The 15858-nt window shown below is 40.0% G+C and overlaps 1 protein-coding gene across 1 annotated transcript; it reads left to right on the top strand.

The window, feature by feature from the left end:
- The first annotated feature begins 3554 nt into the window (after positions 1–3554).
- FRG1 (FSHD region gene 1) lies at positions 3555–14989 on the top strand. The gene is made up of 9 exons (XM_054565804.1): positions 3555–3828; positions 5823–5893; positions 8652–8777; positions 9559–9616; positions 10775–10889; positions 12615–12719; positions 13000–13091; positions 13587–13697; positions 14884–14989. The coding sequence occupies exons 1-9, from the start codon at positions 3767–3769 to the stop codon at positions 14918–14920; spliced, it is 777 nt and encodes a 258-aa protein (XP_054421779.1). The 5' UTR covers positions 3555–3766; the 3' UTR covers positions 14921–14989.
- Positions 14990–15858: the final 869 nt, after the last annotated feature.

Raw genomic sequence — 15858 nt, 5'->3', positions numbered from 1 at the left:
CTCATTTTATTCTTCCTCAGCAGAGTTGTGGAAAAATGCTTAAACTTGCCAATTAAAGGCACTGGGCCTTTTCCCCTTTAATTGATTCTCTTGAGCCCTCAGTCCATTCCAAGGGCAAAGCCAAGGCTGCTTCTTAGCTGAAGGGCCTGCCCTCCACGCCGCGCACCCGCAAACGGCGTCTGTGTACAGACAAAAACCACGGACCCTTCGGCGGGGCGGGGTTGGGGGTTCCCCATCTTCTGGGACTCCCGTTCTCCGCTGTGCATGGCCCCTGTGCCCTCTGCGCTGATGTCTGTCCACAGATGCCCAATCCTGTCTTTACTGGGCCATGTCCTGGCACTCGCTGCCATTTGCTTCTGGTCACCGAGGCGTCACGTCCTGGGGCCTCCTTCCCGCTCTCGGGACCTCTGCCAATTCACTTGTCCCATCAGAACACGTGTAAGTCCCTTTCCATCCCAGGCGCGGAGGAATACCGGCTCCTTGTCCCAGCGCGCACAGGCCACACAGGCCACTAGTGCAGGACGTGTGTCTCAGGCACCTCCCTCTGTCCTTGCTGCTCGGCTCCTCCTGAGCCGGCTGCCTGCCGCTGAGGAGCAGAGACCACTGGGGACATTCTCTGGCCTTCCTTCATCTGTCCCGCTTTTCTGTCTGTCTAACGCAGTCCCGGAAGGTGATGCCCCTCATAGTCGCATCCCTGCGAATGTCGCCCTCCCTCCGCAGGGTCATGTTTTCTCCTCGGGTCCGGTGGAAATTCCCCCTGACACCAACCTTTAACCAAGACATTCCCCTCAGCTTGACCAAACTTTAGATAGACGTTTGGGGAAAAACCTTCTCCAGCTGCCAGTAATGAACACAAAAATTTTAAGTCAATGTTTCCCCAAACCTGCCTGACCATCAGAATCACTTGTAACACTTGTCAAAAAGGCATATTCCTGGGTCCCATCAATAATCATCTAAATACGAATCTCCAAGGGAGGGGTCTGGGAGTCAGTATTTTTAACAAATTCCTGCAGCGATCCTGACGATGAGCAAAGCCTGGGAAGTTGCCCAAGGCTGCCAGCGCCCGGGTCTCTGTGATGATAACCATCCAACAGCAACGAGGCTGGTGCCGGCCACAGCGAACGCCTCCTGAGCACTCGCTATGTGGACCATAGCCACCCTACAAGACTTGTGCCACTAAATCCTAACCCTAAGGCTACCGTTACTAACCCCACTTTAAAAGACCAGGAAATTGAGCATTTTGCCAAATATCCCTTAAAAAGAAAACCAACATGAGCAGCCTCCCATCCTGCCTCTCTTGTTCATGACCCTGAGAATTTTTCATCATGAGGTGGGGATTGTTATGGGTTGGGGGAAAGGCAGCATTGTGAAAATACTGGAAAAGATGATGTAACAGTAAGCAAGGACACTAATCTGCCAGGTTACTTGTGATGGTTTTGTTTTCTGAGTCAGGTGTGAGGTGGACCCATCCCGATCCTAAGGCGCCACCAGGCCTCACGAGTTCAATGCCCTCTGCGAAGATTCTTGAAGCTGCCTTGGTCTCCATGTTCCCTGTTATATCAAGAGGTCGAGTGGGCGGGGCCTGGTAGCACTTACACAACCCATCCCACCCACGGCTGCAGAACAGCCCCCTGCAGTGCCACACCGTTCATCTCCCCGCCTGCTCTTGGGTCACTCTCCACTGCTGCCAATGTCATTCAAATGTTCCAGCTGCAAAATGCCCCCAGCGACCCTTCTCCATCCGGGATCCCAGCGTTCTGCATGGCCGGGCTCCAACCAGCAGGGCCGCTTACCTATCCTTGCGCAAGCCCTGCACTCTTCTGCCTCCAGGCCTTTGTCGCCATCGGACACGCCGGCCCTCCCGGTCTCCATCTGTCATAATCCCACCCTTTGTTCAAGATCCTTCTCAGATGCCACTTTGACCATGACGCTTCTCATGATCCCTAGAGCAAGGTAGGTGCCCCTGCTCCTGCAACATGTCACCACCATACCTGCTTTAAGATTTGTTTTTTTTGTATCTTTCTCAGGGCACTGTGATATCTGATAGTAACAGATAACATTTGTGATGCACTTACTATTATATACCAGGAATTCTTTGAAGTGTTTTTCTATATTAATTTTCTTTATCTTCACTGTAGTCCTAGGAGGTATCATCCCATTTTGTAGCTGAAGAACGTAGATATATGGAGGTTAAATAACTTGCCAAAGTCATCTAGTATCCAAAGACAGAGCAAGGTTTTGTCCACCCAAGCAGTCTGTCTCCAGAAGCTACACTTTTAATTGTATGCTATACTGACTCTCATTGCACATTATTTACTTAGACAAAGGCCCCTAAGAGCAGGCCTTGAGTCAAAGCATCTTTTGTATCCACTTATCACCAAGCACAGTGTCTTTGCAGAGATGGCCACTAAATGAATAAGGGATTGACTTCCAACGGCCTCCATGGCATGCTATTTCCTTATCCGCCCTATGTTTCTACTTCCACTTCTCTACCGCAGCCTCTTCTCTCTTGTCCAGACACACTCTGACTGTTCCACTCCCTTTGCTGTCCTAAAGCTTAACTTCCGGTTGCAGAATCTTCATATCCTAGACATTTATGCAGGGTCTGCTCTGAAGCAAGTACTAGGTAGAGTACAGGTGCGACAAGGTTAAATCAGCTACAGTTCCTGCCCCCAAAAAGCACATAATTACGCTATAGAATGAGAAATGCAGGTATTTGGGGAAATGCAGGAGGTCATGCCAAGATGATTTTTTTGGAGGAAAGCATGCCTGAGTTTGTCTTAGAGGTTGAATGAAAGGCCAAGTGAAGTGGGTGGGTACGAGGGAAGGGCTGCGTTCTAGGCCGCAGAACCGGACGAGGAGCCAGCGTGCAAACGTTTCCCATGACGCACTGCGCCTGAAACAGGTGGCAGAGGTTAGGTGGTAGGAAAAAGGGCCAGCTCATCAATAGTTCATTAAATTATGCTGGATTTTTTTCCCTGATATCAACAGGCTGCCTTTTAGGTGGAGGAATAATGATCAGCCATTTCTCGAGAAAGGTCCCTCAGGTCGCACTACAGAAAGGCAGGCAGGAGAACTGTTAAGTCACTGGCGCTGTTGAAAGCCTCTCTCAAGACCCGCCCTGCACTGACCGACTTCTCTGATTGTTAGTTTTCAAGGCCAACCTCCGGCCGCACCCCAACTCCACCTAAATTCCTGCAGCATTTTTGAAACCTGCGGCCCAAATTTTGACGCTTAATTATCTTTTATTTTATTCCCTGTTTCCTGTAGTACATTACCCTTGTGTCCCTAGTTAAAACACTATAATAAACGTTTATGGAATCGGAATAGCGTGTAAAGTCGTCCAAGGCCAGACGATGAGCGCCGCGAGCTGCACTCGGAGAGCTGATTGAAGCACTTCATCCTCCGAGACCCAACAGGCTCTCCCAGCACTGGCTGAGATGCCAACCTCTGCTGTTAGACTCGCTTCGACCACTAGAGGGTGGGGTTTCTCAATTCGCAGGGGTTCTCAGACAGAGTGAACGAGCGGTGAACTATTTAGACCCTCTGCTGCTGCCGTAGCCCCGGACAGTAAACAGGAAGTAGAACTCTATCTGGGACTCCGGGTTCGGGTGGAAAAGACCGGGGATTCGGCGGAGATCCAACTGCTGCCGCCGGTGCTTGCGAGGGCTTTCCGGGCGTTGGTATTGTGCCCCCCTTGTCCGTTCCTGCTCCAGTCGAGGTGTTTTATCCTGAGCCACCTTTCTGCAGAATTGTCACCAGAACCATGGCCGAATACTCCTATGTGAAGTCCACCAAACTCGTGCTCAAGGGAACCAAGACCAAGAGGTAAGGCCGGAAGTTTGCATCGGAGACCGTCCTCAGTTTTCAGGCGAGCCCCCGCCCCGCCTCCTCCCTGGCGTGTCTCACGGAGGTGCCCGCCGCTGTGAGCTGTCACTTAGGCTCGCGGCCTCGGGCCCGGGCCTGTGCGGAACCGGGGAGACCCGCCGCAGGGACGCGCCCCGAAAGGGGAGGAGACGGGAGAGCGGGACCAATAGCCCCGGAGCCTCAAGTTTGGCACCCCCACTCCCAGCCTCCGAGTTAGTCTGACGACGTGGATCATAACTTCTTTATTAGGGATAATTACTTTTCACCATTGTCTCCCTCCACCTTAATATCCTTGATGAACTTTCAGCGCAATATGCAGATGTGAATTTTGATAGGGATACGGGCTCCAGTCTGGATTCCACCAATTAACCAATTTTGTGATTTGTGACAAGTTCATTAATATCTTCGGGCTTCTCTTTACTCGATAAGAGGTATTAATTACACTCTAAAATGATTGTTATGGAAAGAAAAATGTAGACAAAAAATGATTGTTGTAAAGATTAACTATGATAATTGTGCAGTAAATTAGATCCTCGAATGCAAGGAGGAGTTGTAGTGGTGATTAGGATTTTTAGGAAAAAGTATCTGCCCACTCATATCTCCACCTCTTTTTTAACTGATAGATTGGCTCCGGTTGACTGTTCTTAAAAATGTTAGCATTTCCTCCTGGTCTCAGTGATAAAGAGTTTTGGATACTTTTAGGTGAAATGGAAAGAAAGTGCCAAGGACCAAACCGAAGCTACTACCCTTGCATAAGTCTGAAACTTTTACTGTCTTGAATTTACTGAGAGAAGAGAGAGTTAGCTTCTGAAAATGTGTTTTATTTTAAAACCTCTAACAAATGTGTCTTATAATTATCGTAACCACTGATCATAATTAACACATATAGAGCAGTTTTTATATGCTAAGAACTGTGATATACACTACATATTAACTTTTTAAAAATCACCCCTGGCTTTTTTTTCTTTTTTTTATTTTGGGTTCCTTAAATTAATGCAATATTATGTACATACCATAAAATTTAACCGTTTAAAGTGCAGTTCAGTGGGTCTTTTTAGTATATTCATAAGGGTCACCACTATTTGTCAATAGTTGCTAAATATTTTCATCATCTCAAAAGGAAACCCCTCACCCACTAAGAGTTCACTCCTCCCATTCTCCCCTCTCTGTGCCTAGCAACTGCTAATTTGCCTTCTGTTTCTACGGACTGGCCTATTCTGAATAGTTTACACGACAGGCAGCGTTTTGTATCTGGATTTTACTTAGCAAAACATTCTCAAGGTCCGTCCGTGCTGTAGCATGTCTCAGTACTCATTCCTTTTACAGCTGAATAATATTCCATTATGAATGTAACATTTATATATGTAACACATTTTGCTTATCCATTCAGCACTTAATGGACATTGGGGTTTTTCCACTTTTTGGCTATTGTGAATAATAGTGCTATAAGTATTCGTATACAGTTAGCGTATGGACATATGTTTTCCTTTCTGTTGGGTATACATCTAGGAGTAGAATTGTTAGGTCATATGGTAACTCAGTGTTTAACTCTTTGAGGAACCCCAAACTAATATCCAAAGCAGCTCCACCATTGTACATCCTCACCAGCAACATCTGGAAGTATATAATAACTCTTAGTTCTCAGAGTAACCTTAAAAGTTGGATTAAGTTATTATCCTTAATTTATAGGTGGGGAAATTAACTCAAAGAATCATTGTTTTGCCAAAAATCACAGAACTAGGAAGTGATAAAATTAAGATTTAAAATCAGGAGGGCTGGCTGATTTTAACAGGATCAGAAGCAACGTTTCAATATTAGAAGAGGCATACCAATGTAAATTAGTAATGTATAAATCAATAACACAGTTTAAAAGATTCTTCTAAGATTCTGTCTTGTGATCATTTAAAATGTAAATCCATACAACTAAACTCATCTGTGTAAATTATCTCCTACAGTAAGAAGAAAAAGAGCAAAGAGAAGAAGAGAAAAAGAGAGGATGATGAAGAAACCCAACTTGATATCGTTGGTAAGTTTTCTGTACTTTAATCTGAGAAAAGTTAGCACTAGTTAAGATCCCTTGAAAACTATTTTCCTAGTTAAAGATAAGTAGTAAAAAGAAAGTAGAAGGAATTTATGACCTATTCATTTTTGTCTTGAAGTGCTCAAGTATTATTTATGGCCATAGATTTGTTTTATTTTTTAGCATAGTATATGTAACTGATGTTTTTCCTTAATTATCAGAACAAAGCACAGGAGAGAGGAAACAGCTCTCTGATTTAACAGACACCATTAAGCTACTTAATAGCCTAGATTCTGATACATAGTTTTCGAGGCTTGATATAAATATTATTTAACCACATGTATTTTGCAAATTACAGTAAGTCCTAATTTAACAAAGTTGTCAATAGGTTCTTGGCAACTTGAAGTGTAAGCGAAATGATGTAAGGTATAATGTGGGGTTTTACCATAGGCCAATTGATATAAACAAGAGTTAAGTTCCTATAGCATACTTCTGGTCACAAAAACATCACTGGACTTCTAAAGACAGACCCAAAATACTTCTAATATTAAACATTGAGATAAATATGAGCTATCCATGCATGTAAGAAAGATGCACATAAACAAGATCCTCATTTTCTAACCCCCTTATTCCAGATCGGGGTGGTGGGTGGCCAGAGCCTGCCCCCAAAGCCCAGAAGGCAGAGCAGAGCCCAGCCCTGGACAGGATGCCCTTCCGTCGCAGGGCACATTCCCCTCCCCACCCCCCACCCCACTCAGACCGGGACAGTGGAGGCACCCGGCTCACCTCACACACACCTGTTCAGGATGTGGGAGGAAGCCCGAGCACCTGGAGAAAACCCGCGCAGACCTGGGGAGAACATGCAGACTCCACACAGACAGTGGCCTTGGCTGGGAATCCATCTTTTTTCCCTCATCAACATTATAACGAAACAACGTTGAACAGAACTGTTATTCACTGACTTGCTTTGTCTTCTTTGAGCATGTATGCATCTTAAACGAGTGATTTGTATATTCCTAAAATTACTTTGTATACAGTGAAATGAAGGAGAATCTTAATTAAACATCAGGGTAGCGTATAAACACTATGGCCCAAACATACTTAACCAGCCTGTTTTCCAGTTAACATTTTATCTTTCCCTTACCGATACTTTAAAACAGTTACTTCTCTTAAAACTTGGCAGGTTGCACTTTGAAACTTAATACATTTTGTCTCTTTTACATTTTATATGATATGAAGCTAATACTCCAGAAAAATCTCACATTTTTGAAATAGCAAATCAGTTCTAAAATTAGGGTTAATATCTTGGGTAGATGTAGCTGGGTGTAGATTTGCTATGTCAAAGGATAGGTGAATACTTCACTACATAAAAAACTGCCAAAAATTTTCTAAAGTGGTTGTACTATTTTACCCTCCCACTAAGAAAATATTAAAATTCTATCATTAGTCTTTTCTCTCAGTCTGTGGTATGACTTTTCATTTTCTTAATAGTGTTTTCTTACTAGTGTTAAGTTAGTTTGTAATTTTTATAGAGCCCGATTAATTTATTTTTCTATTGTGGCTACCTCCTTATTTCTCTAGTCTAAGAAATCCTTGCTTACCTCAAGGTCACAAGATATTCTTCTGCATTTCCTTTCACAGGCTTCATAGTTTGGGTTGTTATATTAGATCTATGACCCATCCCGAATTAATCTGGGCTTGGTGTGAGTTCAGGGTCAGGGTTCTTTTTTTCTGTCCAGATTTGTATCCAGTTGTTTTAACGTCACTGTTAAATAGGCTTTCCTTCCCCATTAAACTGTTTTGGTATCTTTGTCAGAAATCAGTTGATTTTGTATGCCTTGGTCCATTTCTAGACTCTGTTCCACCCATTTGTCTATTGATCTACTGATATATTTGTCTTGATTACTGTCACTTAAAGTCTTGAAATCAGGTGATATGAGTCTTCCAACTTTATACTTCTTTTTCAAGATTATATTGACAATTCTAGATTCTTTGTATTTCTACATAAATTTTATAATCAAGTTATCATTTTCTATAGTAAAGCCTGTTGGGTTTTCTGAGGAATTGTATTGAATGTAGGTCATTTTGAGAGACTTGACATCTTAGCAACATTGACTCTCAATAATTTGTAGTTTTTAGTGTAGCAGTCTTCCATGTCTTTTTTAAATTATCAAGTATTTCATAATTTTACACTACTGTAAATAGAATTTTAAAATTTTGTTTTTAAACTGTTTGCTCTTAGTACGTAGATATACAATTGATTTCTGTACATTGACCTGGTAGCCTGAGACATTTCTAAATTAATGGATTGTACCATTGTCAGTGTCCTGGAGTTTTGTTGTTGTTTGTTTGCTTGTTTTTTTAAGATTTTATTTATTTATATTTAGAGAGAGGAAGGGAGGGAGAAAGAGACGGAGAGAAATATCAACGTGTGGTTGCCTCTTACACACCCCCTCCTGGGAACTTGGCCTGCAACCCAGGCATGTGCCCTGACTGGGAATCGAACCAGTTGACGCTTTGGTTCACTGGCCAGCATTCAATCCACTGAGCCACACCAGCCAGGGCTCAATGTCCTGGTTTTGATGTTGTACTATCATTAGCAAAGTTATGCAAGATATTACCATTGGGAGAGAGTGAGTAAAGGATATGTCAGATCGCTCTCTATTATTCTGAGAACTGCAAAACTTTTAGAAGGTAGCTTATAACAACAAGTAAGAATCTTGTGTCAAATATGAAATACAAATTTTAAATGTTTATTTTTTAGGAATCTGGTGGACAGTAACAAACTTTGGTGAAATTTCAGGAACCATAGCAATTGAAATGGATAAAGGAACCTACATACACGCTCTTGACAATGGACTTTTCACACTGGGAGCCCCACATAAAGAAGGTGTGTACGAGACCTGATTACAGGGAAAGGCCACTTAAAGTACACATTTTATTGCATTTGTTCACATAGGCCAGTATCTAATCTCAAATATCATATATTCCAAAGAAATGAATCTATTGCATTTGATTCTTCCACTTTTTACTTTCCTCAGTATTTACCCATTATTGGCAACTCCCTCTTTTTAATAAAAGAATTAAAAAATATTCTTTATAGTTCCAGAAGAGTATCTATGGAAATCATAAACAACATGAATAATTGAAATCATATGTGGAAAGGAGAAGAAAACCTGGCTGAGTCAAAGTTTTGAATTCCTTTATTTTTCAGACCTTTTGCCAAAATTAACTTAGACCAGTGTAAACAATTTAAAGTTTTCCCACTCCCTTTTAGCCCATCCAAGGAAATATCAAAATATAAAGTAATTAGAAGATAAAAGGCAGTATCATTTGGTCTGAATGATGATCACTTGATTAATTAAAGCATTTAGTTTTTTAAATATGAAGTGGTTTGTCGGTGTACTTGCTGCATTTTAAAATAACACAATGAGAAAATATCTTGGAAGTGACTAAATAAGCATCATGCTGAGCTATCACACACGTTAAACTAACACTACAGTTATAAGAACATAAAATAGATCTTGACAATATGAACACTACATTACATGATAATGTAATCTTATATTTAATTTTCAAAGAAAAACTATATTTTTTAAAACTGAAGAATATCTTTACGTGTATATTTATAATACATGTCCAGTTTAATTCAAAATGTTTTTCTCCTGTAGTTGATGAGGGCCCTAGTCCGCCAGAGCAATTTACAGCTGTCAAATTGTCTGATTCCAGGTAAGCGGTAAGCATGAGTTAAAGTTTTGAATAAATAATTCAAAGTTTAAATAAATTATTTATTAAATAATTAATAACCTTTTTCTGTAGTTTTGTTCGTTAAGTGATTTCAGTACATAGCTAACCTAAACCCACAGATTAATTTTGATTCATAAAGCAAAACAAAATATTTGGAAAGTGTATTTTGTGATATTTAAAAATATATAACATTATATATCCAGTTGATATTTAGATATTACTAAATTACATTTTTAATATTTCTCTTTAAAAGAGAAGGCCCCAGATAAAGTCATACATTATGGTGCCTAGAAATATATAATACTGTGCTGAAAAATATGAACATTAATAATATCACAAACCAAATAAGATGTACACTAGAAAGATCCTGTGACAAAAAGAGATATAAGAACAAAATCTGGCTGTTGCTGTGACACATAAACTCACTGGTACAAAGCGAGAGACAAGTAGGAGGACAGAAGAAAGGAATATTGTTGAAACTAGCAGAGAATGCTATGTAGTCACAAAAGCCAAAAGGACATTTTACTCACTATTTTTGTAATCATTTTATAAGCTGACCTTTTTCATTCTCACATGCAAAAGTACAGAATGATGCTTTGTGTAGTAGATACAGAAATTAAATTTCAGTATTCTAGTGATTGGCCAAATCAAAACGATAATGATTTGTATTATATTATCATTAACCTGTAAATGAGTATAAATTCAATATCCTGGCATCACAGGGGACTGGGAAGCTGAAAATTTAGAAATCTTTTTTTTCTTTAAAAAACAGTATTAAGACAATTATTTCTATACTTTGTTTGAATGACCAATAAGTACCCTGAAGAGCTTTTAAAGAACGAAAGCAAAAGAAGGATCTGTAAACTCAAACTTCTTTATATATTTGAAGAACTAAGAATTTAGGAAATGTTTGCTCTATAACATAAGATTTAATGCTTGCAATGAAAAACAGAGTATGAAATTGTACATACAGACCTATGCTTTCCAATATGGTAGCCACTCATCACATGTGGCTTTTGAATATTTCAACTATGGGTAGTCTGAGTTTTTATGTACATACACATACACATTATTTTTATGTTCCATATTTAATTTTCTTTCTCTCAGTTTTTAACCTTTATCTTTCTTATTAATCTGAAGAATTGCCCTAAAATCTGGCTATGGAAAATACCTTGGTATAAATTCAGATGGACTCGTTGTTGGGCGTTCAGATGCAATTGGACCAAGAGAACAATGGGAACCAGTCTTTCAAGATGTAAGTGCTATTACTGTTTATAAAAAGCTTCTTGTCAACGTAAGGAATCTCTTCTAAGAATAAATCAGCAATTTTACGTACAGAAAGATACCAACAGCACTATTTATAATAGCAGAAAAAAATACATTTTACTACATTTATAATCAGAACATTATATATCTAATAAAGTAGTGTATTTGAAGAATAATGATTTGGAAAATATTTGTTGTATAAGAGATAGTGCTTGTAATAAAAAAATATATAAAGTTGTATATACAATGTACAAAATGGCAGCCACTAGCCACATGTTTCCAAGATGATAAATTAACCAAGCACCCTCCCAAATAGAGAGAATTAATTACACTCGTTCCCTCATGCCCTGGGATAAAACCTCTGGGTCACAAACTTTCAAGCTATTTCACTCCAATCCAATGAGAAAAACATCCCGTTGCACACAGCAGCCTCATACATACACACGTATGTATAACTGAAACAACTGTACTTAACAGTACTTATCTACATGTTCATGCTCTGACACTTCCTATTCTATTTTACCTCTGTTCCTGTATCTTTTTATTTTATTTTCCCCCCACACTGGTCAGGACCCACTAAATTGACTTCATGAGCTATCAATGGGTTGCAACCCCTTGGAGATGACCTACCAATATAATGAGATGCTTGTAATAAAAACGGTATCAACAGGAAAAGCCCGTGTGTCAGGAGGTCAGGATGATGAGTGACATACGACTGCTCATGCAGAACTTCAGGAAAGTTCATTCCACTTTATTTTAGGGAAAGACATTAAGTTTTTAAATTTTAAATTTAAAGAGAGACCTAAAAGCCCCTGATGTGACAAGTAAAACCTGACTGCACAAAGGGACTGAAAGATGAGCATTCGGGCTGAAGTCACCTTGGACGATACAGCGTGTCCAAGCTCGCCCAGAGCCGCCCAGATGACAGGGAACCCAGCCCTGGCCACCTCGGGCACTTGGATAACCTGATGTGACGGGAGCTTATTAACACATTTCTGTAATTATTATACTTGTGAATATTTTGTCTGAGGTGTAAGGTATTCAGTTTTCCAAAAGAATCAACAATATACAAGTTAGGATTAAAACTTATATATGTAAGAAAATGTAATTAATCAAATTTATAATCAGGTTTAGCTACACAAGAGTATTAGTCCTCAAAGCTTTGTTTATCAGAATCAGTAATACTTTGAGCATTAAACAACTAAAAAGAATAGGAATACTTCCACATACAAAAGTCTCTCAGACACAAAGTTCTGAATAGTAAATTCACAGTCATCAAACGCTCTTTTATATGATACAGTCTTATACTTTTCTAATTATGGAGAAAAAGTTTCCTTAAAACAATGATTTGAGTAAATTATTGTGCATTATAATTTTTTATTGTCTTTAAAGATTTTTTTCAAACTCAACTAAATTAGTTATATCCTCAGTAGATTTTTTTAGACCAAAAGAACAATTCTATTTCATCTAGTTATAATTTAGTCCTACTAATAGAATATATTGAAAAAATTTTTTTTTGTTATCTTTGAATAATTAGATTATAGGTGATTTTAGTTTCCTATATTTTTCTATATGTCTTTTTTTTCCACCCAGGTTTTCTCCAAATTTCTTCTTCCTGATTACTTTTAGAATTGCGAGGGGAAATTTAATGTCAAGACTTAAGAATTCTTTTGCAAGTATTCTCCTAATTATTTTTTGTTGTTACTCTATTTAGGGGAAAATGGCTTTATTGGCCTCAAATAGCTGCTTTATCAGATGTAATGAAGCAGGCGATATAGAAGCAAAAAGTAAAACAGCAGGAGAAGAAGAAATGATAAAGGTAATCATGATATTTTTCTTCAGATTAATACATGTCACATAAAATGTGACTAGATCTCTTTCAAATGTTAAAAAGTGGCCTTGGTAGGGCAGCATGGTTGGAGCGTCAGCCCGTACACCAAAAAAGGCTGCGATGTCTTCTTCTGAATCTAACTGCTAAGCTAATTTCTTCTTCTTTTGCATAAGAAATCACCTGGAATGTTCTTATATAATAAGTAAAGTTGGAAAGGGGATAGATAAACATAAAACTTAAACTGGGTTCTCTCATCTCCAATATCCAGATTAGATCCTGTGCAGAAAGAGAAACTAAGAAAAAAGATGATATTCCAGAAGAAGACAAAGGAAATGTTAAACAGTGTGAAATCAATTATGTGTACGTATTCCTTTCCTTTCAGACCTGCAGATTTGACAGACGAGTGCTTCTCAAAGCACCTAAAATAAAATATCTGAGGGACAGGAGGGGGAAGTGGGGTGTGAATTCTAGCTCGGACCAGTGAGCCGACTGCTGTTCTCTCCCTCAGTCCTTCAGTTTTCCTAATTATCCTGCCAGCTTTCAAAGCTAAAATCACTTGGCTTCGTCCATCCTCCCTATTCATCAACAGAATGGCTGGACCTTGTCAGCACCAAGTGGCAGCCAGCTCCTGCCCCGCAACCAGGACGCAGGCCTCCAGCCACAGCTGCCCGGACAGCCGGCCTCCTGGTGGCGGGCACCACACGCTTCTGCCGCGGAACAGCTGTCTGTTATGAAAGAGATACAACGAGCTCTTTCACATAAATGAAAAACTTTAAAAGTATCTATAAGTTCATCGGTAATCATGTATAATCACCGTTTTGAGATTTTGTGTTAAGAAGAATATTTTCTTAACAGAAAGAAATTTCAGAGCTTCCAAGACCACAAACTTAAAATAAGTAAAGAAGACAGTAAAATTCTTAAAAAGGCCAGGAAAGATGGATTTCTGCATGAAACACTTCTGGACAGGTAGGTGTAGTTTCACTTATTTCCAACTATGATTAAGTACTCAATAGAAGTGGCACATATAGAACCAATGTTCTTTTTGAAATACTGTAGTTCTCAAATATGTGTCTTTATCTCTAATTTGTAAACATGGCAATATTACCCAAAAAGGACACCGTAAGTCTGGGAAAAGATCGCCCAGAAAACCTAAATAAAGCCAGATTCCAAATACTTACATACTTTGTTGTAAGGAATTCAGATTTCACTGAAGTTACATCATAAATTTCTTTACCAACGTCTTTTTATAACTGTTAGAAGCAGGCTAGAAGTCATTTGACTAATTTCAAAATTCAGAGTTCTGTTACAGTGGCACAAGTTCCTAAAAATGAGATAAAAATAGGTCACTTTAAAAATTACTAAATAGAAAATCAAATAAGTGAAATTGAAGCACTTCATTAAGTTGAATTCAGAAGTGTGCAGGGTATTTATCATAGCACATTGTTAATATTTATAACTTATTTAGGTAAGTAATTTCCTGAATTTACAACATTAAAAAATGAGTAGAGCAGTTTAACTTTGCGCTTAACAACTAAAATCAAAGAAAGGCTAGACTAAAAGAGAAGTTGCTAATTTCCTGCCACTTACTCAAGTCCTACATTGCAAAATTGGTCTTAAGACATTTCTTTATATTACTTGATAAAAACAGTGTATTTCCTGTTAACTAATTGATTAAATTACTGCCTGAAATCAGTACTTGATATAGGAATTTTTTTCCAACTGAGCGATTAGCACCTGGTATCTAGTTCTAAGAAATAAAGAATGGGATATAAAAGTACATCAGGCTGTGGATTCAGAAGAAAGAGAATAAGAGCTATGTCCTGTAACTTTTATCACTTGGCAAAGTACAATATTGTTAAATAGACGTTCAGGGCATGCTTAACATCAGAGGTAATTAAAAATTGTTATTGTGGATTGAAAAAGCCCTTAGGCACATTGGTTAAAGATCAGGAAAAGTCTTTCATAAGAATAAAATCCATTTAGTATGAAACATAAAACTGGAAAGTAAAATTTTAATTAAAATATTTTAATATAAGTGGTATGATAAGATAACTGAGAACATAATTTCTGAGCATGAGTTTATATTTAGTATCACTTTACTATATGGAATGTCTTGTGTATGTTAATTTTTATTATTTGTCTTTTCCAACAGGAGAGCGAAATTGAAAGCTGATAGATACTGCAAATGACCAGGAGTTTTGTCTCTGCCGCCTTTTGTTTTTTCTTAATAAAATAATCAGTGGAAGTGTTTTTACAGAGTTCTTGGGTCATTATGGAATTACTGCTAAACTAGTAGCTAGGTTGACCAAGATGAATGAAGTGTAACTGAGCTTCTCCATGGATGTACTTTTTAGTTAACAGCAGCGTTTCATGTGGAAATGAAACTTAGAACACACACTTAAAGCCACCATTTTTTCTCTTTTGGGGATTTCCTATCATAAAGCACAAAGTGCTGCTCTGTGAAACTGGCGTTTCTTGTAAAGCTCATGGAACACGTCTTCCTGCTTTATGGTCTGTCTCTGTGTTCTTGGTACAGGATATGCCAAGCGGGACCTTTGAAAGGAAGTTAGGAAGTGCAGACCCAGTCGGTCAACAGGCTTTGGTTCTTAGCCCTCAGCGTTGCCCACGCCACACACAGGCCCAGGAGGCAGGGCAGGGAAAGGGACCGGGCACTGGGCTGTGGTGGGGGAGCGGGAGGCCTGGCGGAAGAGCAGGTAGGTGGGCTCAGAGCGGAGGACGAAAGGGAAGCCGGAGAGGACTGCCGAGCCACAGCGGAGGCCTGGGTGCCGCCTTCGCCCCGGCTCGTGGGATGCAGGGGAGCTATTCTACCCCGACCAGGTCCGGGCCGGAGCGCTGCCGAGGTCTGCTGCGCAGCACCCATCTCGTTCCCGGCCCGTCTCCCCGAGTTTCCGAACACGGCATTCCGGGTGCCACCTCACCCTGGGAGTGTGCCAGAGTCCAGGTGGCGAGTCGGGTGCCGGCCCTCGCTGGAAGTTCGGCTTCGGGAGGACTTGGGCTGTGTGCGGCGCCTGCCTGCTTTCCCAAGCCCACGCTGGTTCCAGGGCGCCGCTGGCACTGAGACCCTGCCCGCTTCTCGGCCTTCTCACCTCATCTGTCACCAACTACA

The sequence above is a fragment of the Pteronotus mesoamericanus genome, unplaced genomic scaffold, assembly GCF_021234165.1.
Source record: "Pteronotus mesoamericanus isolate MK-2021 breed Mesoamerican mustached bat unplaced genomic scaffold, CSHL_Meso_final contig_169, whole genome shotgun sequence".
NCBI lineage: Eukaryota > Metazoa > Chordata > Mammalia > Chiroptera > Mormoopidae > Pteronotus > Pteronotus mesoamericanus.
The sequence above is the reverse complement of the archived record's forward strand: the minus strand, read 5'-3'. Positions and strand labels throughout refer to the sequence as shown.

What these genes read in the sequence shown, in the direction of transcription:
- FRG1 (XM_054565804.1), top strand. Translation starts at nt 3,767, where the DNA reads ATGGCCGAATACTCCTATGTGAAGTCCACCAAACTCGTGCTCAAGGGA. An exon ending in GAGAAGAAGAAATGATAAAG is followed by an intron (nt 12,720 to 12,999) that starts GTAATCATGATA and finishes TCCAATATCCAG; the next exon opens with ATTAGATCCTGTGCAGAAAG. An exon ending in CAGTGTGAAATCAATTATGT is followed by an intron (nt 13,092 to 13,586) that starts GTACGTATTCCT and finishes TTTTCTTAACAG; the next exon opens with AAAGAAATTTCAGAGCTTCC.